This window comes from Hylobates moloch, unplaced genomic scaffold, assembly GCF_009828535.3.
Source record: "Hylobates moloch isolate HMO894 unplaced genomic scaffold, HMol_V3 SCAFFOLD_20, whole genome shotgun sequence".
Lineage (NCBI taxonomy): Eukaryota > Metazoa > Chordata > Mammalia > Primates > Hylobatidae > Hylobates > Hylobates moloch.
Window position 1 is genome coordinate 12335956 of NW_026652295.1, and position 27065 is coordinate 12363020.

Consider the following 27065-nt stretch of genomic DNA (forward strand, 5'->3'; position numbering starts at 1 on the left):
TTGTCTGTATGTGGGGTGCTGACAGTGGAAGCAGTAGGAATAGAACAGCAGAGGTACCCATTTTAAAATTGAAAAATCAGTAGAAGGGTGAAGATTTGCTAGAATAAGAGGGAAGGGTTAATGGTGTTTCTACTATAGAGCAGAATTCTAAAGTCCTGATGATAACTATAAATTGCCAGAGAATCTCACTCACATGAAAATGGCAACACCGGTCCCCACTATGACTGCATGGATGTTGTGAATTTTGCAGCACTTGTGCTAGATGGGACTAACCACTTACACTCTCCTGCTGGGGCCCCTTGGCAGCCACTGGTGCACATTTCTAAGAGGGTTGGCTCGCCTGTGGCTGTGGGAACAAGTCAACTTAGCTGATCGCAGAGGTGGGCCTTCAACTCTAATCTTGAACATATCATGTGGCAGCCAACTAAGGTCATCAATGTGAATTAATATTGGAAATTGAATGCCTTAGGGTCCATTTGCAGTACATATGGGCAGGTAAAAGACATAGAGGAATAAGAGTACCATTTCCGTCAGAGCTTTTTAAAAGACTGAAGAATTGTCTTAAACAATTACAAATTAAATAGTCTTCATCCAGACTGATTGCTGGAGCTGACCTAGAAATCATCTCAAAGTATTATGTGGCACGAAGCCACATCACACTGATCACCAATTACCATGGGTAGGTAGCAGAAGTGTGTGAAAACTGTCTGGATGCCATGCTAAATATTCATAATGAAGTATTGAAGCGGAGGCTCCCCTTTGATCCTTGGCTACAAAGTTATCAGCGATGCTAATAGAAGTGATGCATTATGAATGAAGATATGTCCATCAGGCAATCATGGAAAACCACCAAGATGCAAAAGTGTAATGTTTGCAAAGTACCTAAGCATCCTTTAAATTCCTTGATCTTACCTCCCCAGTGTGTAGAGCATATTATTCCTCTTTTCAGATAAGAAACCTGAAGCTGAGAGGTTAAGCAATTTGGCCAGCATCGTGGTGGTGAATAGATAGTGGGAAAAACACTGGTTGGCCAAGACAGTCACGTTCGAATTTCAGCACCGCCCTCATATGTGGAACCAGAGATGCATCACTTAATCAGTCCGCCTTGCTGTCTCCTGCTGTAAAATGGTGATCACAGTAAAAGCCTACTCATCTCCCAGGGGTTTTGAGAGGATCAAAGAGATAATAGATGTGAAAGCAGGATTTAGGTGCAAGGTACCATCCGTGTGACTAGAAGGTAAAGCTCCTATACATTTTTGAACTTGGCAAAGTCCTCCAAGGAATACAGATCTCCTAGAACAATGTGTGTCTCAATCCACCTGTTGCTGCAACAAAGATTCAAGAAGGAAATTACTGTATTAACCACTCAGGATGAATATTTACCCTGGCATCATAATGCCTATCTTATAACTTTGAATCCTATACATGGTAATTAGTAATCTGCCTATGAAATACTAATACAAAAGGTGACTTTCAGGTGGGCAAGCCATCTATTCACTAATTTTCCAAACATCACTGCTATTCATGTGTCCAGGAACTAAAGGCACAAATATAAAGAAGATATAATTGCTTTCCACAGAGTCTCAAAGTCTACAGGGGGAGATAGAGATATAAACATATATTCACAAAGCCAAGTGAGAGGGGAGGCATGAAGAAAATGCTTCAGGGTCACTGAGGGTAGAATGAATAACTTTGTCTGGGTAGTCAAGAAAGTTTCATCCAGGAGGTGCTATCTGAGTCACGGGTTATACCAACGTATAGTCTGGGAGGCCAGCAAGGTAGATGTTGGGTTTGTTGTTCATTCCAATGCAACTTCAGAGTTTCTGACCCAGGCCAGAAGCACCTCACCCCTGCAACTCCCATTTTGGAGAGTTTCTCTTGATGTTTTCTGTTGGAGACCAGTCTCAACACTGCCCGTAGGGTATCCAAAGTCCGGTGGCGACAAAGGATTGAGAAGAGACAAGTTAAGAGTTTATAAAGGTGGGAGCCAAGGGGCCAGTTGCAAAATGGAGGCTGCAAAAGGCCCAGAGTTTTGGTCTCCACAGTATTTATTGAGTACAATCACTAGATCTAAGAAGCAGATGTTCAGGATAAAACAGTGAAAGGGAGGCAATGTGTCATAGGCGTAATCTATAGCAATAGTGGTTTAAATGAATCTCCTTTGTGCTCAAACAGCATATCTTTAACTTATCGGGGAGTAGCTAGTGGGAGCGGACTTAACTAGGAGGCTGTACGTCTGTCCACATTTCGGTGTTTTAAAGGAGTGTCTTTCTCCTTGAACACAGTGTTTACAGGTAAGAGAGCAGGTCTCACTCTGAGCATGGGAACGTGATGGCAATTGGGAGGCTCTCCTCCTCAGAGGACTCTTGTGGCTTTCCACAACTTATTGTCCCATATTTTTATGGCCGGTTTATACAGGCACCCCACGAGCCCTTTTTCCAACAGTTTTCTAAGGTCTTATGAGGTGCCTGGATGGCAAAGCAGTAGTTGTCTTAGCTAGGAGCCCTGGGCCCAGACCAGATCTGTGCCACCCTTACACCCATTTCTCCTTTTTGGGATACTCTTCAACCTTCCAATTCCATCCACCCACCCCCAGCCTTGAGAGTTGATCAGATGTCCCAAGGAGCTCAGCACTCCCACCTGTGGTTGGCCTTGGGCCCTGTTGAGACTGAAGAGTACCCTTGACCTTTTCGTGGGCAGGAACTGGAGTGCACCAGCTCTGGGACCAGCCGACCACTCCAGCCGACCACTTCAACACCAACAGGAATGAATTTCACTCGCTCGAACTCGCTAGGCTGAAACCCTCACAAGAGGGAGCACACAGGAGAGTGGGTGCCAAGGCCGGGCCAAGCGCTTTTGGGCTCCAGCCCCATGGCAGCATTCTATGGGTGTGTTACAGTTCTAGCTACAATTTTAGCTTTGCTGTCTATAGATGGCTAAGTGTTGACAGCTCAGTGGTAGGTCAGGGTGACAGCCTTTTGCACCTGCCCCTTTGATACCCAAGTTCTTGTTTGGCATCCAGAAGAATCAGATCACATGAACTGTTTGAAAGGTGACAAATGCAGAGGATTTTATTAAGCAGTGGAAGTGGCCCTCAGAGAATCAGGAGCTGGAAAGGGGATGCTGTAGGATGAAGGTGATCTTTCCCAGACGACCAGGCTCCTCTCTGAAGTCATCCATCTAAAGTTAAGCCACACATATCTAGAGTCTCCAATGCTCTGTTGCTTCTTCTCTTGATGTTCAGCCATTTTCTCTTTGCCAGCTGGGGTCTGGGGTTTATATGGGCACAGGATAGCAGGGCAAGGCAGGCCAAAAAGGCAACATTTGGGCTGGAAAACAGGGATAACTTTTCTCATTTAGGGCCATAGTTTCCAGTCTTGAGGGTGGGGCCTTTGCCAGGGAACAACCCTCTTCTGCCCAGTATTTCCCTGCCTCCTGTCCATATTGCTATTACCTGTCCCTTGTTCCAGGAGGGTAGCCTGCCAAGCAGTTTACCCCTGCTGACCAGGATGCCATTTCTTCTATAAATCAGGTGAGATCGGTGCTAACACACTGACCCAGGGTGACACAAATTGCTTCTCCTGGCACCCAAGGGGTGGCCCTGGTTTGCAGGGCAGTAGATGGGCATGTTTAGCTTGTGTCTCCACAGGACTGCCCCATACTGGAAAATTTTCCCCTTACAGAGCTGATCAATATGTCAGTGCTCGGTGATTACAACAGGTCATTCCATTACCCGCCAACTAAATACTTTCTAAAGAGGCCAGCAATACAGAAAAGTGGTCTTATGCAGTTTCTCTGATGTCATTAAAAATATTCCCTTCTACTTTTTGGTTTGTTCTTCTCTTACAAGTCTGTCCTACATCATTTTCTTCTTAAGAAAAAAATAACTATAACTGAACTGAAACTTCCTCATCAGCATTTTGTTGCCATGTGGAGAAATAAGCTGGATGATGAGGACCACTATTGACAGAGGCCAGCACTCTTATGGTAGACACTGAGGAAGAAATGGAAGTAGTTTAATTAGATAAAACTATAATGGTTTTGTGTTTGTGGAGGAGGAGATCACGTGCACAGCACTTTCTAAACAGACTTCATTTAAAGCTTGCTCAAGACCTCAGATAATGAAAATGTCAAGTATTCAGTGTGATAAGCCTTGCAAATTTCCAATCAGAAAGCACAGCCTTACTCAACTGTGGCACTGACATAAGTATGTTTCTGTGTCTTTTTTTTTTTTTTACCATTATGAAAGGTCTTTCAAAATCCTAATTAGTATCTGCTATTTTCTCACACCCCAAATCCACTGACAACACACGCATTGTTATTTTACCGTGTCCCGAAGTTAAACCACTGACTTAAAGGAAGCTGCAGAGAAGGATGAGCTCTAGGTTAATAGAAGACAAGGCCTTTCTTCCTCCTTTCTCCCTTCTCCAATCCCCTGGTCAAATCCCCAGTGATAAATGTTGAAGGAGAAATCAGAGTTTCCTCCTCTTACACTGTAAATAAATTGAAAATGAAGCCCCTTCATGGGGCTTCATATTTTAAAAATTGAAAATCTAGAAAGATGTTCATTAAATTGTCAGAAAGCTTCTTGCCTCATTTCACTGCACGGCATAACCAGGTAGCCAGAAGCTAAATATAGCCTCTGAATGCTATTCTTGGCTCTTAATGTAGTGTTAATTATTTAATTTAAACAATATTTCAAACAGCGAGGAAGAAAACCAGTTGAAGAAGAAGTCAGAGCAATCAGGTTCCATGGACATCTCCCAGTTATTGCTATCCAATTCTCTTTATTCTCTGACGAATCTCTTATCTGTGTCTTGGACACCATGTTGCAAGTGACAAGTTGTACAGAACTTTTTAGTAGATGTCAAACTCACCTAAATTAAATTCATTCATTTACCAAATATTGAAGCGGTGCTGTTTTTCATTGCCTTATGCCAAGGAAATTGAGGACGCAGATGCACACAAGGAATGCGTTTAAGAGCAGAGGTGTGATAGGCAAAACAAAGAGAAAAGAAAAAAGCTCTCTCTCCTACAGAGACAGAGGGGCTCCCGAGTGGGTCTTCCGGTTCTGTGGTGAAATGCACGGGGCGGGGGTTTATAGACGAGCTTGAGAAGGAAACTTCTGATTTACATAGGGCACAAAATATTGGTCAGACCACGTATGCCATTTACATAGTGCGTGAAGAAGTTGGCCTCCCCACCTTAATCTTCTATTATGCAAATGGGTTCTTTACCTGGCTGGTGCCGTGTTGCCTGCTTCTTTACTGCACACATGGTTGACAAAGAAAAAGGAAGACAGAGCCTCCATGTTGAATATGCCTAGCCCCCAGGTGGCCTTTTCTTGTTGGCACAGCTGCTAGCATTCACCTGTGTAAGCTCCTAGCTTGCTTATGTATGCTTGCAGCTTGATTTTTCAGGCTGTTTTTTGTTAGAAAAGAAATGATTTGGGGGCTGCTTTTTATTAAAAGGAAATCTTACTGAGGACTCTCTTACCCTCACTATCTGCCTAAACAATTTATTTCTAGCTCTTCTATCAATATTAGCCATGCTCTTGTTTACTCTCTGCCAGGTTTTTTGCTAGGAGTCGGGACAGTAGAGCAGAGAGAAATAATGGTTAATAAGTTGTTTCTTGCCTTTGAAATGCTCATTCATTAGTTGAGAGAGACAAACACGTAAAGAAATAATCAGAAGAACTTTCAGCAGCATAATAGACTGAACTGACTTTACTGTCGGGTGTCTGACCTGGATACATACCTAAGACACGGAGGGCTGGAGTTCCAATTCTCAATTTAGGGGCAGAGATGTAACAGGCTTGCATTTGCTTAAGGCCGGAGCTAAGACTCTGATTAAGGGAAGCCTCCTCAAAGTCCTGCCCATAGATAAACCTGGAAATCGGGAAAAAGGACAAAACAATAACTTTGCCTGTAAGGTCAGGAAAATAGGAAGGAGCTGTAAGCCCAGGGGATCTCTGTAGAGGCAGGAAAGTCCCTATGAGAAATTGAAACTGAAAGCCTATGTGATCCAAATTTTTAGTACCCAGAGGATTGGGGAATCCTGGAGCTAAAAGCAAACATATTTTTCCCTCTCCAGGCCGTTAGAGTCATTGGAATATTGATAGACGCAAATAAAAAATCACTCTATGAGGAGTGGAAAAGCATCCTGTTAAGTATAAACTCACAATGAAAAAACTCCAGATCACATGAAGAAATAGATTAGAATAAAGTCAGCAGATTCAACAAATGAAGAACTAGAAATAAGATATAGATATAAAGGTTTCTATCGAATACATATGCTTACAATAAGAAAAAAATAGAGAATAAATAGGAACCATAGTGAAAAAGAAACCACTATGAAAAACAACGGTAAAAAAAGACAGACTAGAAATGAAAAATATAGTCTTTGAAATTAAACACTAATTAAATAGCACAGTGGACATAGCCAAAGAAAGAATTAATAAACTGGAAGATCAAAGAAAATCAGTCAGAATGAAGCCTTGAGAAATGAGATGAAAAATATGATATATTAGGTGACACAAAAGATAGTAAAAGAGGATGGTGTAAAGCAACTTCTCTGTCACTCCCTCAAGAGATGGGATTTTTCCCCCCTTGGAGAAGTTAAATCCAAAAGCATCTGGATTTAGGCACATAATCGTAGCTCCAAAATGAGGCACCCTGTCTGAAATATTTGGCTGACTGGGGTGCTATACTGAGAAGCTGTTGAAGGGTGTGGAAAAAATTAAAGATCAGTTCAAAGAAGACTCATGAAAAAAATTAAGTGATTACTAACTCCAGGAAAAATGAAAAGTTGTTTAAAATAGGAAATGTAATCATAGAATTCCAAAGAACCATTTTTAACAAAATTGAAATATGTAAAAATAGAATATTTTACAAAATATGATATAAAAATGGAGGAGGAAAAGGGGAATGGGAAGGCTTAAGAGAGCTCAGTCTGCTACTATAATATACAGTTAATGAATAGTATTGTAAATTAATGAATTAAGAGAGTATTATAAGGATACTATTTAGAAACTTGGAGCTAAATTCCATACGGAATATCTCAGAAAGAAAAAACAGTTGGAAATTGTTATGTCTGGGGAAGTGAGGAACAGAAGACTATTACTTTTAGCACTATTTAAATTTTTAACTACTTACATACATTTATTAGATAATAATAATTAAAATATACAAAGATTCGTGCTGGTAAACTCAGAGTCTAAGTTTGTTAATCATAGACCCTCACTAAACAAAGGAATCGCCTGTTATTCAGAAAGAAGAAAATTGAACCAAGAAGGAAGGAGTGAGATTGAAGAAGCAGATGTGAAGTTGATAAATATGTTTGCAAAAGGAAAACAACATAAAACAACGATGGAATGTTTTCTAAAGGGGTGGGATTACAGACAAGGTAGAACTGAAAGCAAACCTAAGTAACAGAGAGCGGTGATCAGATTTCAGCATTCTGGGCTTGTTCAGGATATACTGGCCAGAAACATAAGAATATGTTAAAGTTGTAATGACAACTATTTAAAAAAAAAAACAGAAACAAAATATGTAACTTCCAAATTAGAGGAAAGGAAAAGAAAGAATAAAGAAAACCCCATCAGTCAGAGATCAAGAGGTGCAAAGTTAAATGGAAAACCAAAATAATATGAAACAAATGAGTCACAACAACTATAAATAGATTAAACTTCTCTGCTAAAAGTAGAAAAAAAAATGATGCACCAATGAAACAATAGGCAAATATTAACCAAAAGTAAACCAAACTAGCATGCCAATATTACTATTAAATAAAATAGATTTTAAAGCTAACAACATTATTAAAGATAAGGAAAATTGTTACTTAATGATACTCATTAATACTTAATTACATATTAATACTTAATGGTAAATGATTATAGATAAATAATTATGTATTAATACTTAGTGGTAAATGATTAATAATGATTTCATTAATATTTAATGACAAAGGGAATATTTCATAGAAAGATGTAAAAATTTAACAAAATAGCCTCCAAATATAAAATGCATAAATGATTAAAATTACAAGGGAAAACTAATCCAAAATTATAAATGAATATTTTTTAAAACACATTTTTCACAGTAACTTATGCATTAGTTAGCTTAGTAATTTTAGTGGAGATTTGAACAACTCAAACTATTAATATACAAAGTATTTTCTCTAAAATGCAGTAAAGCTATATATATGTCAAAGATATTGCTTAAAACATATGTTTGGAATTAAATAAATGCCTAAGAAATTCATACATCAAAAGTAAATCGTTTCTAAATATGAAATATTTTGAACTGAACAATAATTTAAAACTACTTACAAAATACATGAGATTTGCAAATAGTGCTTCGAGGGAAACCTGCAGCCTTGCATGTGTGTGTTAGGAAATAGATAATATTTAAAGTGAATTAGCCACACAGTCAACTCAATAAATAAGAAAAGATACAGCAGCACTATCCCAAAGACTGAAAAAAGAAATTATAGAAATAAGAGGTGAAATTCATGGAAAGAAAATCCAAGATACAATGGACACTCAAAAATCAAAGAAAACAAAGTTTCTTGTTTTGAAAATGTTAATAAAATAGGCAAATCTCTGGCAAGAGCCATTAAAAACAAAACAAAAGATGGCACAAACATAGGCTATTAGAAGGACACAGTTAATAGATAATTTTAAAATATCTGAAGGAAATATTATGATCAACTTCATGCAAGTAAATTGGAACACTTAAATAAAATGGAAAATTTCCTAGATAAACTATAAACTACCAATATAGACTGAAGAAGCAATAGAAAATAAATCACAACAATCACTGAAGAAATCAGATCTACAGTAAAAATCAATTAGGCTGATGAGTTTTAATAAACATTTAAGAAGGGTTACCCTTATATAACCTATTCCAGAGACTAAATATGTGACCTCTATTTTATATAAACTTTTCAAGACAATAGAAAGAGAAGGAATGTTTAACAAATCTTTTTATTAGAGTAATACAACCCTTGATCTAAAAACTGGAGAAGGACCACATAAGAGAGAAAACGTACCGATCAATCTAATTTATGAACATAAATTAAATGCAGAAATTCTAAATATAATATTTTTACCCAAGCCAGCAAACTATTTGATAAATTTTTAAAATTTATAAATGTATGGCCGGGTGCGATGGCTCACCCCTGTAATCTCAGCACTTTGGGAGGCCAAGGCAGGCAGATCACCTGAGGTCAGGAGTTTGAGACCAGCCTGACCAACATGGAGAAACCCTATCTCTACCAAAAGCACAAAATTAGCCAGGCATGGTGGCGCATGCCTGTAATCCCAGCTACTCGGGAGGCTGAGGCAGGAGAATCGCTTGAACCTGGGAGGTGGAAGTTGCAGTGGGCTGAGATCGCCCACCATTGCACTCTAGCCTGGGCAACGAGAGTGAAATTCCATCTGAAAAAAAAAATTATAAATGTATTATAAACTTATAATACATGTATATATGATTTATTATATAATATAAATTATATATTTATATATAAGTAAATATATATTAGTATATAAGTAAATCTATATATAAGTAAATGTATATTATATATTTATATATAAGTAAATATATTTTATATATAAGTAAATCTATATTAATTATATATAAGTAAATATATATTTAAAGTAAATATATATTGTATATATTTATATATAAATATATGGGGGAATGGGAAGAAGAGAGTCTTTTTATTCTTCTGCCTGCCATTTTTTCAAGTTTTATTCTATTTTTAATTGACACATATCATAGCATATATTTATGGGGTACAAATGAGATGTTTCAATACATTTATACATTGCGTGATGATTAAATCAGGATAGTTAGCATATCCATCACCTCAAACATTTATCATTTTTTGTGGTGAGAATATTCAAAATCCTCTCTTCTGGCTATTTTAAAATATACAACACATTGGCTGGGAACGGTGGCTCATGCCTGTAATCTCAGCACTTTGAGAGGCCGAGGTGGGCGGATCACAAGGTCAGGAGATGGAGACCATCCTGGCTAACAAGGTGAAACCCGTCTCTACTAAAAATAGAAAAATAAGCCGGGCCTGGTGGCGGGTGCCTGTATTTCCAGCTACTCAGGAGGCTGAGGCAGGAGAATGGCGTGAACCCGGGAGGCAGAGCTTGCAGTGAGCCGAGATCGCACCACTGCACTCCAGCCTGGGCGACAGAGCCAGACTCCGTCTCAAAAAAAAAGAAAAAAAAGAAATATACAACACATTATTATTAACTACAGTTACCCTAGTGTGCAAAGAATGCCAGGACTTATACATAAAAATATATTTAAAATATTCAGTATAACTCAGTCCATTGGTACATCACAAAAGTAGCTTTATAACTCAGTATAGGAAAAATAAACTATGCAATATGCAGCACTCAGGAAAAAAAAATTATTCTCCATATTGTAAAAAATAAATTGGCTTCCTGGCTCACATCATATATGAAAACAAATTCCAGATGGATTAACAACCTAAATATGTAGAGCAAAGCCTTGAAACTTTAAAAAGAGTATATAGGTGAAGATTGCATAACCTCATCATAGAAAATAATTTATTTAAAAGTCCAAAAATAGGCTAGGCACAGTGGCTCATGCCTGTAATCTCAGCACTGTGGGAGGCTGAGACAGAAGAATCCCTTGAGCTCAGGATTTAGAGACCAGCCTGGACAACATAGTGAGATCTCATCTCTACTTAAAGAAAAATTAGCCAGGTGTGATGGTGCACGCCTCTGGTCCCCGCTTACTCAAGAAGCTAAGGCAAGAAGATTGTCTGAACCCTGGAGTTCAGGGTTGCCATGAGCTATGATATTGCCACTGCACTCTGGCCTGGGCGACAGAGCAAGACCTGGTCAAAAAAAAAAAAAAAAGAAAAGAAAAGATAAAGTAAAAGTCCCAAGACAGCACAAAACAGCAAGTCAACAAGCGGTAAGTTTAACTTTTAAAAAAAATCTTTATATGACAAAGGATTCACAAACAAAATTATGACTGAAAGACTGGTACTACACATAAAGCCAAAAACAATATACTAGAAGAAAAAAGAGTCTATATAAATCAATGAGAAAAAAAACTCAATAAACAAGTGGACAAAATATGAGCAAGTAATTTGTAGACAGAGAAACCTGAATACCTAAAAGTTAATCAAGATATAGCAATTAAATCACCCAGCATTCTGAAAACCCAAATGAAATAATGGTAATACCAAGTAATGATGAAGTGGAAAGAAAAACTTTCACACACTGTTGATGAGAGGGTAATTGTTATGATCACTTTAAGAGCTATCTGTCAATATCTAGTTAAGCTAAAGTTGCACATACCCCATGACACAGCAGTTCTACTTATATTCTTTAGAGAAACCTTTGCACAAGGGTACAAAAGAGAATTGATTAGGATGCTCACTGGAGGATTGTCATTGCCAAAAATTTACATACCAACTAAATAACCCTCTGTAAGGGTTGAACTAAATAACCCTCTGTAAGGGGGTTATTTATATATATATATAAAAAACCCTCTGTAAGGGTTGAAGAATCTTGTGATATAATCATCTATTGGAATACTAATGCAACAGGAAATATGAATGAACTAGATTTACATGAACCAACATGCAATAATCTTAAAATACGTTGAGGCCGGGCGTAGTGGCTCACGCCTGTAATCCCAGCATTTTGGGAGGCCAAGGTGGGTGGATCACGAGATCAGGAGTTCAAGACCAGCCTGGCCAAGATGGCGAAACCCTGTCTGTACTAACAAAATACAAAAATTAGCCAGGTGTGGTGGCAGGTCTCTGTAATCCCAGCTACTCAGGAGGCTGAGACACAGAGAATTGCTTGAATCCAGGAGGCGGAGGTTGCAGAGAGCTGAGATGGCACCACTGCACTCCAGCCTGGGTGACAGAGCGAGACTCTGTCTCAGAAAACAAAAAACAAAAACATAGTGTTGTATTAAATGTAGAATGTTACAAATGATTCTTAAAGTGTGATACCATGTATGGACATTGGAAGCCGATGAAGCAATATTTTATATTAATGCTTGCAAATGCTTACCTATATGGTAAAAGTACAACAGGACACACAAACATTAACTTCAGGGTAGTAGTCGCCTCCAGGAAAAGGTGTGGGAAAAGTGAGCATCCGTGATGTTTGGCTATATCTGTAGTTTGTATTCCTTTACATTATTTTTGAAACACTAAAGCAGCTAGAACACAATGTTAACATTTCTAAACCTAAATAATGCCCAGGTGGAGAGTATTATATTCATCATTTTTTGTCTTGTATTTGAAATATTTCATGAAGAAAAACTTAAATACTTACAGGATGTTACAATAAATGTTCAGTTAGCAGTAAGTTCCAAGGTGGCACAAAGGACTGAGCAGGGTACTCTGTCGGTCAGGGTGTGCTGCAGGTGTCTTCCAAAATGGCACTCTCACTGCTATTATCAGAAGAACAAGAAAGAGGCTCCAGAAAGATGTGAAGAAAGGGCATGTGGGAATCCATGACAAGGCATGGTGTTGTTAAGGAACCGTAAATCATCTGGAGCAGCTAAGCTTGAAGCGGTGGCAGGTACCAAAGGTGCCGGATGGTCCTGTGCTATGGCTCACACCTGGAATCCCAGCACTTTGGGAGGCCAAGGCCAGAGGATCCCTTGAGCCCAGGAGTTCAAGACTAGCCTGGGCAACATCGTGAGACCTCGTCTCTATAAAAAATTTAAAACTTAGCTAGGTGTGGTGGTGCACATCTGTGGTCCCAGCTACACAGGAGGCTGAGGTGAGAGGATCTGTCGAGCTCAGGAGGTTCAGGCTGCAGTTAGTCATGATTGCACCACTGCACTCCAGCCTCAGCGACAGAGTTTCCAAAAAAAAAGTGGGGGAGAAAGAGACAAAGAGAGAGGGGGAGGGGGAGAAAGAGAACAGAAGGAAGGAAGGAAGGAAGGAAGGAAGGAAGGAAGGAAGGAAGGAAGGAAGGAAGGAGGGAAGGAAGGAAGGAAAGAGGGAAGGAAGGAAGGAAGGAAAGAAAGAGGGAAGGAAGGAAGGAAGGAAGGAAGGAAAAAAGGAAGGAAGGAAGGAAGGGAGGAAGGAGAGAAAAACAAAGGTGGTGTAAGACGCAGCTATAGAGGAAGATTAAGCCTGTCTTGGTTGCAGGTCACCATTTGATATCTTAGAAAGGTAAATGCTCACGGCAAGCTCTCACTTCAATCGAGAGTGTCATTTTTCCTCTTCCAACAAGGTTATTTATGTTTCTTTCTTCCCCAAGATAATCTTCCAGTTGCAATTTAGCATCTGTTAGAGTCAAAGAATTACATTTTTGGAAAGGCCTTAGCAATCTTCTGCTAGTCCAATGCCCTCATTTTACCAACTGAAGAATGTACTGATCACTTTGAGGATTAACCCCTCTGAAAGGTTTTGTCTTTGTAATCAAAGCTAACTTAGTTGGCTTTCTGGAATAATTGATTCCTAGGAATGGTTTATGATGGAATCAGGGGATAGACTGTGTCAGAAGTGGTTCCATTGGTGGGAAATTTCATGCAAGTAATGTTGTGATAAAGAAAGACAGGTGCTTAATGAATTACAAATGATGTTGATGGATTTTTAGTTGTGAAAATCAATAATGAAAGTGGTTGTTACTTTAATTCATTTTCTAAAGAATGAAATGAGGATGCCATCTCATCCCACTCTCAGCTTTTGAGTGTTTTTTCATCATAAATGAGAGAAAAATTGGGAAGAAAAATTAATAAGTCTTGGCACTGTATTCAGAAGAAGTGACCAAAAGATAGTGCAGAGGGTTCAAGTGCAGAGAAGAAAGGATGACCTTGAAAGGAGGATGGTTTGCACAAGAGGGCAGCGTGCATGGTTTGGGGCTGGACTTGAAATTCAGCATATGACTACAGATTCCAACTCTAGTTTTTTCATTGTCCTCTCCCCGCCATGATCTGCAATAGCCCAGAAGTCTTTCTCAAGGCTTCTCTGTAGCATTCTGAAATTCAGTTTCTCACAGAAAAGGTCAACCTCTCCCTTTACTTGATTCAGTGCCACCTCTCAACAGAAACCTGGCAGCCTAGAGTGTGACATCCAATAAATAGTGTGCCCCCCAGTTTGGGGAAGTACTGTCTTGTTTCTGGTCTTCCCTCCTCCTTCTCACTTTGGCGTGAAACCTTTGTGTTTCCTAATCCTCCTGATCATGCTTGAGCGATAGGTAGATTTTAATAGAATATCCATGAGGAATTTCCCTAATTTCTAAGGCTGTCATCACTGGAAGTTTCAGCCTGGGTGACTGACAAGTGATTACTGCAGGTAGCAATATGGATAGTAGTATCAACCTGGATTCAAATTGATTTGGATTTGAACTGTGAAGATTTTGTTGACTCCTTCATTCCTCCCCGCAATACTTGGTGGTCTAAACAGTTCTCAGCAGTCTGTTTATGTTACCAAGCATGTGCTGGTATTTACAATTAACACTGATCTATGCATTTGCAAGGAATGAGCCCTTTCCTTCATGAGCCACCTGTCTTTTCCCTCTTTTATACAGTTTGAGCTAAGATCATTTTGGAGAGCACAGTGGCGCATTGCTCATTTCTTTCAGCAAACAACACTCTGTCTCAGGTAAAGGCAAAAATGCCTGCTCTGTTAGCTCAGCTATCCTGTTTCTTTCACGGCCTGGCAAAATGTCAGTATGTATTATAAAGCATTATATACATGTCCACTTTTTTTTTGGTTAGGAGTTACAAATATTTATTCACAGGAACATGTCTCAGCTCTATTTTTTTTTATTTCAGTACTCTGCGTGGAAATACCTCTCTCTCTCGTTATTTATTTGTTAACAAAACCTAGGAAAAATTTTAGGAGAAAGCATTTCCTATGATTATCATATGTCTTCTATATTATCCTCAGGCTTCAAAGAACCATGAGGAAAAGGCCAAACTCTTTCTCTGTTGGAAAATATACATAAGATCGAAGCAGTGTGATCTATTGGTTGATCATGTCAAAAACCAAACTTGGCTGTACCAATGCGTGCCTCGAGAGTCAAATCTAAATGAATGTAATAATGAGTAATAGTTCCCAAACTGTGTATAAAGTGTTCTAAACAGTTCCCAGTTGTCTTAATATGCACCGTTTAAGAAAAATTAGCTAATCTGAATATGCAAACGTGATAATATGCCCTCTATGGGCTCATGAATATATTAACAGAAAACTTGAGGAGTTATGCTGGTAAGTCATATGCATTAATGCCCTGAAGTATGTCTGAAAACTTAAACTTTTGAACATCAAGTTTAGGTAATGAGCAGTGTCTATACATTTACCTTGCATGCAAAACAAGTGTGTTTCATTTTTAAGGTAAATTTGAGTGTAGGATTTAGTTAAGTGGAAATGATAGGGCTTCTTTGCCTTTAAGAAATGGACAGATTTGAAGGTTTATCTTCATGAAATCAGAAGATTTTAACCTGAGAGCTCAGGTCTCCCTGATATATTGCCAATTTGGGAAAAGAAAGAGAAAGAGAACTAAAAAAAGAGAAACCGGAAGAAGGACTTCACATAGTTAAAATTTTTGCAAGATTCCTTTAAACTATTTCTGTGCATTAGACTTGGTAAAATATAAATATATGTTGATTTATTATCTATAGAGTCAGAATGTTTCATTCATTTTTTATCATAACTCAGACTTTCTCTAAGGATTGATTCTTTTTGTCAAAATTTAATAATTCTGTTTTTTCACCTGCTGACTGCCAAGAAAAATAGCATGTTTTAAAATGCTTTTAAAAATAAATTACAAGATTTGAGATAGAGTATTTGTTTCAGTACTTTAAAAATAGTCTATAAACTGAAAAGATAGATTTACTTCCAGTGTAAATAGATAGATGGATAGATAGATCCTTCATCTTTAGAAAGTCTTCCAGGAATTTTTTTTTCTAGAGTGCCTTGGAAAGATATTTTTGCCTTCATTATTGGTTCTTTAAAAAATTTTTTTAATAGATTTGGGAAGTACAAGTGTCATTTTTTATTACATGGATATATTATGGAGAGGTGAAGCCTGGCCTTTGAGTGTAGCCATCACCCTAAGAGTACATAGTACCCACTAAATAACTTCTCATTTCTCATTCCCACATCCTCCCACCCTTCTGAGTCTCTATGATTCCACTCTCTATGTCCGTGTCCATGGGTAGCCACTGTTGAGCTCCTACTTATAAGTGAGAACATGTGGTATTTGACTTTCTGTCTCTGAGTTATTTCACTTAAGAGAATGGCCTGCAGTTCCATCCAGGTTGCTGCAAAAGACATGATTTCATTCTTATTTTTATGGCTCAGTAGTATTCATATATATATATATATATATATACATATATATCACATTTTCTTTATCCAGTCATCTGTTGATGAACATTTAGGTTGATTCCATATCTTTGCTATTGTGAATAGTGCTGTAATAAACATATGGGTGCAGGTATCTTTTTAATATAATGATTTATTTTCCTTTGTGTATACACCCAGTAGTAGGATTGCTGGATTGAATGGTAGATCTATTTTTAGTTCCTTAAGACAACTCCATCTGTTTTCCATAGAGGTTTATTAATTTACATTCCCATCAACGGTGTATAAGTACTCCCTTTTCTCTGCATCCTCAGCAACATCTGTTAATTTTTTTACTTTTTCATTTTAGTAATAGCCATTCTGACTGGTGTGAGATGGTATCTCACTGTGATTTTAGTTAGCATTTCTCTGATTAGTGAAGTTGAGCATTTTTCATATCTTTGTTGGCCCTTTGTATGTTTTCTTTTGCAAAACGTCTGTTTTGCCCAATTTTTAATGGGCTTATCTATTTTTTGTTGTTGTTATTGTTGAGTTATTTGAGTTCTTTGTAGATTCTGAATATTAGTCCTTTGTTGATATAGCCTCTTTTTTAAATTTTACTTTAAGTTCTGCGATACATGTGCAGAACGTGCAGGTTTGTTACATAGGTATACATGTGCAATGGTGGTTTGCTGCACCTATCAACCTCTCATCTAGGTTTTAAGCCCCATATGCATTGGGTATTTGTCCTAATGCTCTCCCTCCCCTTGCCTCTTTCTTATATGCAAAGTTCTGGACAGCAGCATGATATGTTGGAGAGTGGATATGTCTGGCCTGCATTCATTTCAGATCTGGGCTTTGGCACATCTGTGCAATATAGCTTTGTGCAACTTCCTCTTGCCAGCTTTTTCCTTATAAGGGAAACACCTCAAACCTTGTAACCACTGTGAGCATTAAGTGCTAAAATTTTCAGTTAAAAATATAAAATCTATGTAAAATATACAATACTGTATAACCTTTGTTGGTAATATATATTTAATATATTTCTTATTCTTTAAATATATTTTACAAATGAAAATCTTTAAATTTTTTATTAATAAAAAGCCCAGCAGTTTCTCAGATACGCCAGAAGCTCACTAAATGATACATCCTTTACATCCTTCCCTTTCTTCCCTGCTAATGGTCTTTCTTTCCCTGTAAACTCATTGCTGTGAACCTGAATGGGTTTTTAAAATCTCTCTCTCTCTCTCTCTCTCTGTGTCTCTTTTTTTCTTTTTCTTTTTAGACAGGGTCTCACTGTTGCCTAGGCTGACCTTGAACTTAGACTATATCTCTATGGAGTATGGAGTATATAGAGTATATACATATACTGTCTCTACACATACAGTATGTATCTATATATATCCACGTGCATCTATACAACATACATACAACATGCATGTATTGCTGTCCTACCCTTAAGCTCCCTTTATATGAGCTATCTTTAGACTCCCCTTAGCGTTTGATTTACCCTTTGATTCTTGCAGACAACATTGCTTTTACGTTTAAAATGGCTATAAACTGTTATATTAATTTGTGTGGATATAATATGTATCACAGAGGATAAGCTCTATTGAAATATAATGTATAAATATAAATATCCTTTCTCTTCAGCATGGCTTCTGTACTGTAAAAAACTGGTTTGGAAGCTCAGGGATCACAGGACCCTGCAGTGCTGGAATCAAGATACAACCTGCCTTGTTAGAAGTAGAGGTGTTCCTTTGATCATTCACTTCACAAGTCTTAGAGCATATTCCATTGTTTTCCTCGGTGAATTAGACATCGTATTTTCCATGGAAGAAATCAATTGTATGTCCCACTTTAATACACCAGTGACATCCACTTAAAATCTACCTACAACTCCCTGCCCCACCCCACCCCCCACAATTATGTTGCATGTGTAACTAAAGTTCTCACACTTGGAAAACGGGCCACTCCACTCTCCATTTCTCACCAGTGTTACATTATCCTATTACCTTGTTCCAGCACCTGCTCAGTACAAACAATTAGGATTCTGTCCTAAAGGCCAATTATCGTTAGCTGATGGTGAGCTTTTGTCAAACAGCCCTGAGGGACTCACCACAATGTAGATACAACCCCAGCCCTAAAAGGATCGCATCAGCCAGTACACAACTGCAGTGTGTTTTAAAGATTAAAAGAGCAGGATCTGCCAATACAGATGATAGATAAGAACCTATGCATCCTATTTTTATCCCTGTTCTATTTACTACCAGCAGCGATGCTCGGCGTGGCAGCCAAGGTTTCTGTGTCCTGTGCCTGTAGTCCGATAACCTTTCTTGGTTGTGTTTTATGATGCCATATGCTCTGTCCTAAAATAGTGCTGAGGGTCCTCTGAAGAAAAACTACCTAGCCGCTTTCTGAATGTCAGTGGAATGTTTAGAAACAGAAAGGTGAGCTTTGCTGTAAACTCATTTTGACTCAGAGTTCTACTTGGCCAAATGCTAATTGTGTGACCTGGGAAATTCATTTAATCTTACCGAACTTCTGTTTTGTGAAGTATAAATAATGGAAATACTACTTCTATCTTATGATGTTAGTACGATGTTTAAATAAGGTGATACATACACATCTTATATTAAATAAGGTGATATATACACAACTTATATTAAATAAGGTGATACATACACAACTTATATGAAATAAGGTGATATATGATACACACACACACACTTCTCATTGTTTTATTAGTCTTGATAGGCTAGATTGTGTTGCAGTGAAAACAACTCCCAAATTTCAGCAGCATGACACAACACAAGGTCGTGTCTTATAGTATAGGACTGTTGTGGGTCGTTAGATAGGCTGAGCTCATCACTGCGTCACTTCAGAACCCAAAGGGAAGCCATAGCTGCTATCTTGAACTTCAGTTATCTTTTATAGGTCAGAATGGCCCCACTCACAAAGGGTTCTGGCTGTGCCAACTGCAATCCTACCATGTGCCTGAAGACAGCAAGTCAGAAATATTTGGAGGGCACTAGTAATGTCTACAATATTTGTTTCACAAAAGTGAGATCATGTTATAGTCAGTTTTGTAAACTTTAATTTTCTCATTTAACAATATATTGTGGAAATCCTTCCAGGTCCACTTATTTAGGTCTAACTCATTCTTTTTAGTGGCATCATGCTATAAATATACCACAATTTATGCCGTCATTCCTTTATTGCTGGACTTCCCCACTGCTTTATTTTATTTTACTGTAATGTAAACACACTTAATAGCACCTTTATGTTCTGGTACTTTTATGTCTATAAGACAAATATCTAGAAATGTCTAAATCTGCCAAAAAGAAGAATGATTTTAAAAAGAAAACATAAGGCTATGTTTATCAGTCTATAAATCTCATTTAGAATGGGATTTATAGTCTGGAGCAAAATGTAAAAAAACTGAATACTTTGGAACAACTAGAAGTCTCACTGATCTCTGATAATTCTCAACCTCTACCTAATCTATCCCCTTTTTATCCCCAGACATGAGCAGCAATACCTGATCCTAAATTTTTTTAACTTAGAATAAGTCTTCCTTGGATATTAGCAATACAGGCTTTAGAAATGCTTAATGTTACAAGACTTTGCAGAAAAATTTCCACCAGACCTGATCTTCTTTCCATCGTGTCCACAACAATGATATTCACTCTGAAAACATGGCCTATTTTGGAGATCGTTTTTTTTTTTTTTTTGAACTTAAGAGGTAGACTACCCCAGCCCTCTTCTCATCAGTGGTAATGCGGAAAGAGAAAGCAGTCTTCCAAAATAATGCCGCAATCAAAAAACTACAGGAATCATATTCTGGAGAGTTCTCCTTCAATCACCTCTTTCTCCACCTGTTTTATCTAAAATGATTTCAATCTTCCTTCTCATCATGTTGCTATCTGCTAAGTGTTCACAGAACAATTTTCACAGAGCAATCCCCTTAGTAAGCATAATTATCACAAGTCTAGAAGTAAAACTACTTTCCATTCAAAGTTTTAGGGAAACAACCCTCAGCTAAAATAAACAAATAAAAAATAAAAAACAAAACCCCACAAAACACACAAAAAACTGCTCACACATTTAGATGTTTCAACTAGATTGTTTTACGGAATTGTTTCAGTAAACTCCTTGTCCACTAACCTCTCCCTGGAGCTTATATCAAAAGTCTGTCAGATTTGATCAAGAGATAATAAGGGAAAAGCTAAAGCCAAAGGAACTTTTGCTTTAGGCTTCAAAACACAATTGGCAGAAAAACACTGCGGTGGAAAAGCCTCACTTGTGGGGCAATCAAAGCTTGTCAATCATATGCAGGAGTGACTTTCGAAATATTTAATAACTGGATGTGCAAGAGTCAGAAAGAATATTCAATCTGTTAGAACAGTCGCCAGCCATAAACAATTCATACAGCTGGACCAGTGCTCAGGCCCTGAATATGACCTCCACTAACATACCCCCAGATTTCCTAAAGAATTTTCACTAGCCATTCACAACAAGCTCGGATCACATCTCCTTGCTCGAAATATAAATGTATTATATCAAATATGAGACAGCCTGGAATCTATGTCTCCTCTTAATCACAGTCTTCTCTTCCATTCCATTCCATACTTTCAGTCTAGCATCTGCAAAAAAGAAGCAAAAACCTCAAACCAAAAAATACCCCCAAAACAACAACAACAACAACAACAACACACACACATGCATAGCAGCAGTGCTGCACCATTCTGTGTCCATGAACCATTTAGAAGTACTTTTTAACCTTGTTCTTAATCTACACTTTGTAGATGAGCTTGCAGTTCTGGTTTTAACATACTGCACATTTAGAGCAAACCTGGAAAAAAATAGGTGCTATTCTTGTAATAAGAATATCACATATTTTTGATGTTTAGGGAGTGTATTGTTTCCTAAGGATGGTGTAACAAATTATCACAAAGCGGCTTAAAACAACAGATATTTATTCTCTCAGTTCTGGAGACCAGAAGTTCAAGTTCAAGGTGGGCCAAGATCCCTCCAGAGCAAACCTGGAAAGAGATAGATGCTATTCTCGTAATAAGAATATCACATATTTTTGATGTTTAGTGAGTGTATTGTTTCCTAGGGATGGTGTAACAAATTATCACAAAGTTAGTGGCTTAAAAAAACAGATATTTATTCTCTCACTCAGTTCTGGAGACCAGAAGTTGAAGTTCAAGGTGGGCCAAATCCCTCCAGAGGCTCTTGGGGAGAGTCTGTTCCTCCCCTTCCTCCAGCTTCTGGTGACTTTTGGCATTCCTGTGGCAGCGGTGTCACTCCCATCTCTGAGTCCATCTTCACATTGTCTTCTCCTCCTCTGTCTGTGTGTCTCTCCTCTGTATGCCTTTTATAAAAAGCACTTCTCACTGGATTTAGAACCCATCCAGAGAATCTAGGATGATCTCCTCATCTCAAGATCCTTTACTTAATTAAACCTGCAAAGACACTTTTTCCAAATAAGGTCACACTCACATGTTCCAGGGATTTGACAGGGACATATCTATGGGAGTGGCGGACACCATTCAACCCACTGCAGGGTGGATAGGAACACGAAAGGAGACATAGAAGCAGGGCGGAAATTGAATGAATAGCTTGAGTTCAAATCAAAGAAAAAATACTGGGGGAGGAAAAGAAGATTTTTGTAAAAATCTTTTCTTACATTAAATATGTGTGGTAATTTCTATTTGAGTACACTTCCATTGCTTTGCCCTGTGTTGACCTTAATATTTTGTATTTCTACTGTGTCTTCTTCCATAAGAGTTAAAGCACTTTTGTGAGCATTTTTAAATTTCTACCCTTAATTTTGATTGTAGGTTTCTTTAAAGTCTCATAACAGCTGGGCATTAAAAATGGGGAGGAGCATAGGCAAGCAGAAAGCAGAACAAAGCCTCAGTTCACAGGAGATCACACACTGCTTCTCACATTCAGACTTGGGGGATTTCAAGGTCTGCAGTTGCCCTCACATCACCCTAATGGTGGGATCTTCTGGAAAACTCCATTTGCTGGCTGTTACATGTCCTGCCAGGCCAATGGTTGCCCATCCTTGACCTCCCCACCCCATGAACTCCTAGTCTGCGAGCTTGCAGTCTCCCTACACTGCCACCACCACTACTACCACCACCCTCTGCCCCCTACTGCTTCAGATCAACTTTCCCAGGGGACTCCTCCTGCATATATGCCATCTGTTCCACAATAATCACTGCAGAACTCCCTTTACACATGGCCCACCCCACCGCCACACCCCTGATGTTAAATGCATAGATCTCTGTGGCTACTCTTGGTTACAAACTTCCACACGTTTTCAGCTGGCTGTCTTCTGTTATTCTTATATGTCCTTGTATTGAGTGCACCCTCTTTCCCATTAATTTTTTTTTTTTTTTTTTGAGACAGTGTTTTGCTCTTGTTGCGCAGGCAGGAGTGCAATGGTGTGATCTTGGCTCACTGCAACGTCTGACTCACGGGTTCAAGTTATTCTCCTGCCTCAACCTCCCAAGTAGCTGGGATTACAGGTGCACGCCACCACACCCGGCTGATTTTTGTATTTTTAGTAGACACAGGGTTTCACCAGGTTGGCCAGGCTGGTCTCAAACTCCTGACCTCAGGTGATCCACCAGCCTCGGTGTCCCAAAGTGCTGGGATTACAGACGTGAGCCACCACACCCGGCCCTTCCCATTAAGTTTCAAGTTCCATGAGATCAAGAGTCCTATCCATGACTTACTTTGGAGTGAAAATATGTGTTTCTCTGGTAGGCTGATTTCTAGAGTGTGCATCTGAAACCTCAATATGCATCCAAATCACCCGGAGGTCTTGTTAAAATGCAGATTCTGGGCTAGAGCTTGAAGTGCTGCATTTCTAACAAGCTCTCAGGTACCTGGGATCTGCTTTTCCTTGGGGTCATATTTTGGGTAGTGGAGTCTTAGGGCACCAAACAAGTTTCAGAAGGGGATCTGCAAGTTAAGTGTATCCTAAATAAGGGATGGGAAGGAGACTGTCATACAGCTAAGTGACACTGAGCGTGATCACAGGAGCTTGTCCTCATTTAGATCAACTTGGTTAAAAAAAAAAAAACTACAAGGAAATAATAATAATGGACACCAGTAGTAATTCTTCACCGAGGCAGCATTCAGGGTACAGAGCAGGGTCAAGAGGAAATGCAGGACAGTGTGCACATCAGCCCTGCTGCCTGCTGAGGCAAGGAGGTGGTGCTAGAAGCTGCCAGATTCGGCCACCTTCCAAACTGCTGCCCTTACTAAGCTATATTCCATCCTGGGCCCTTCTTCACGCACCTTCTGTTGTAACAATAAGAGATGGCCCTTCTTAGCTTCTGAAACTTAAACTAATAATTCTCGAATTTAGTCTGAGACACTAAAATGCACACATCTGCTAAGAACAGCATGGTCTCATACAACTTTCAATGGTGATGGAAATATTCTATAATCTGCCTTACCCAATGCAGTAGCCACTAGCCACATGCGGCCATTGAGCATGTGAATTGTGGTTAGTGCAACTGAGGAACTGAATTTGAATTTTACTGAATTTTAATTCATTTAAATGTAAACAGCCACATGTTGCTGGTGGATACTATATTGCACAGCACCATTAGCAGCTGCAAACTCAGGAGGACAGTTCAGAAAGATGGATCCTCAAACAAGGGAAATGACTCTCCCAGGTAAACTTTATGCCTTTTATACTCTTAACTTGAACAAAGGGCCTCTACAGCCCAGGGCACATCCTTTAATATTTGAGGCTAAGCTGGCGGCTGTGTCAGTGTTTGGTATGATACAATCACAATGCCTGTTGGCCAATTAAGATAGAAACATACAGAGCCCTTTAGTATTCTGCAAGGGAATAAAAGATTGCTTCAGTCTTAGTTGCTTTAATGAGGTCAGATGGGGTTTCTGCAGGTCCACCGTTCTAACCTGTGGGGCAGAGAGTAAGGCGGAAAAGGCATGCAATTTAAAATACACATTTAAGGAAACATGTAATTTGCTGGTAAATACACAACCTCCTCTTTTCAGAAGGGAGTTAAGGGGTGATGGTTTGGAGGAGGTACCCAAGGAATTACAAAAGAGAATAACAAGTGTTTGCTCAGAACACAATGCAGCAAATTCCCTGGTGCACTCAACCAGTATAACAAACAGGTCCTTTGTAATCTCTAAGATAAGGCTTATAATTAGCCAGGGACCAAGTGATATGAATTTGACATGAGCAGACATAGTGGATTCACCTGTGGTTGGCCTGGCTAGTAATCCAGTGAAAGGGGGGCAGTTGCTGAAGCCCTCAATGGGCACCAAGAGGGATCGAGATCTAATTACAGAGACCTGCATTCTAAGTCCATCCCCCCTCTAGGGGAGGCGATGGCAGCTGGACACCTGACTTTCGTAACTGCAGAATGAAGATGAAGCTCTTATTGTGCTGATTTGTGCAGACTATTTGCAGATGAGAAGTAGTAGAAATGATAGAGTGGTAGAATGGGAGTGATCAGAAGCCTATTATAATACAGTGATTTAATATCCTCAGTGGATCGTTGACCCTGTTACCTGTGAGGCAACTGTATGTGTAGAATTCGCCCAGTTGGAGGACAGACTAGCAAAGATCTGCCTTTTGTGGAAGAGGCAGTGACAGGGAATTGTGAAATTAGCTTTGAGGAAGTTCCTAGAAACAACTGGTAGTGACAGTGCATTCTTTAACTGACACTATTCCAGTAGGTTGGAAAAGAGGACAAGGGCGTGACTCAGAGTGAATGCAGTAGAGTGGAAAGAACACAGGCTTGGGGGCAGACACACCTGGCTGTAAACACCTGTTTCTCCATTTAGGCTTTGCATCAAAGTCACCTGCGGAGCTTGTTAAAGGTACAGGTTCCTGGACCCTGCACTGACCTATTAAGCCAGAATATCTGGATTTGGGGCTCTGTAATCTCTATTTTTAAAATAAGCACACAAGATGATTGTGATATAGGGCTTCTCTAAGCCTTAGTTCTCTAAAAGGTGATATAGGTACTCGCGATATCTGAGTCTTGGGATTGTTGTGTGAATTGGTGGTTTATTAGAAACAGCATGATTTTAATAAGGCAAATCCACGGCTGAAGAATAATAATTACAAGTTATTGAGCTTTGATTTGTTCTGCATGGTTTGTTAAAGGCACTGTTCTCCCTGCAATGCCAGCTACTCAGGAAACTGAGGCAGGAGGATCGCTTGGGCCCAGGAGTTCGAGGCCGCAGTGAATTGTGATTGTGCCACAGCACTCTAGCGATAGAGTGACAGCCCATCTCTAAAAACAATTTTTTTTTTTTTTTTTTTTTTTTAAAGAAAAGACCCTGTTCTCCCTTTGGAAATCCTGGTAGATGTCACTCGCTTTGCTAAGCCTTAGTCACTGTGCTAAAACTGCTGGAGAGTTATTTGGCCAAATTAGCTGACAACCCCAAAGTCGCGAATTGTTTCTGAGTTTTGATAAAAATCAGCGTTTTCTTTTCCTTTTTAATGACCCTGCCGTTAAACAATCTCCTTCGGGTCGGAGAATTTCTATGGGTGGTGAAAACATCAATTATGTTGTAACAGGTTGTCTGCTCCAGTGAAAGTCAAGGGCTACGGGTTGGACCCGCCGGAGAGGGTAATTTGCTGTGGCCCTGGAGGGGCGCTTGCACCCGAGGGTTCCCAGTGCAGCGCTTTCCGTGTGAAACATTTTGCTTTCATTCGGCAGCTTTAGGCGTGAAGAAAAGGGGGAGGGGGTTGGCGTTCCGCCCTGGAGCTCTTGAGAGTGAAGGTAGCTGCAAACCCAGCAGGCGCTCAGCAGCTGGTGCTGAGATTTCCGGAGGGGTGGGGCTGCCAGAGGAGGGATGTGCACGTGAGACCCCGAGAGAGGTGGGAGTGGAGCTTCTCAGGTAGGACCGAGGAGCGCCCTGCGTACTCCCTCCTCCAGCTTCGGGATCCGGATTGGCTCGGGCAGCGAGGTCGGCGAGGTCAAGACCCTTTCCGCGCCCTCCCCGACCCGCCCCGCCGCGGAGGTGCTTATGTAGAGCGGCCGGCGCGGGCGGGGCGGGGGCATGCTGGCGAGGCCGAGGGGCGCGAGTGGCAGCGCGCTGGGGCCGGAGCAGCGCCCGGCCCCGGGCGCCTGGGGGCCGGATGGCGGAGCCCACGCGCTCAGCGAAGCCGGGGAGGTTTGCGTTCCGTTCGCCGCGCTGCAGGGAGGGCGCAGTGCCAGGCGCGAGCGTCGAGAGACCCAAAAAGAAAGCTTTTTATTTGCTGAGGATGAAGCCCCTGAAGGAGCCCGCCCCCAACAACAACAACGTGTCCTTTGTGATCCACTGTCAACTAGGCAAGGAGATCAAACACATTTGCAGCAACTGCAGTCGGGGGGAGGACGCCCGGGACGGTGAGTGCCGGGGCCCGTCGGGGCGGCGGCGGTGAGCGCGGGAGGCGGGGAGGTGGCTCGGGCTGTTTCAGTTTGGGAGCACCGCCGGCGTCTGTCGCCTGGAGAACTGCGGGGACATCCGCACTCCACCCAGACATGACAGCCGCCCGCCGGGCACTTTGCAGAGTGCCACCCACAGCCCAACCTGGGCTCGCAACCTGCACATCCCATTGACGTCTATGGTCCCCAAAATGAGGGTTTTGAAACAGTTAAAAGAGCAAGTCTGGGATTTTCATTTGGGAAGCCGAGGCTTAGGGGATTTGTCGGTGGCAAAAGCGCTGACTCCTGCTTTTTCCTACCATGGGC

The 27065-nt window shown here is 40.0% G+C and overlaps 1 protein-coding gene across 8 annotated transcripts in view; it reads left to right on the plus strand.

The window, feature by feature from the left end:
- Positions 1-27065, plus strand: part of PHACTR1 (phosphatase and actin regulator 1) — a 594370-nt gene that overhangs the window by 273340 nt on the left and 293965 nt on the right. Inside the window, exon 1 of one of the 8 annotated variants that reach the window (XM_032141781.2) lies at positions 26124-26720. The exons of the other annotated variants lie outside the window; for them this stretch is intronic. Coding sequence (XP_031997672.1) covers positions 26471-26720 — 250 coding nt within the window. The 5' untranslated portion in view covers positions 26124-26470. Of the gene's footprint in view, positions 1-26123; positions 26721-27065 lie in introns of those variants that run through there. 8 annotated transcript variants of the gene reach the window in all.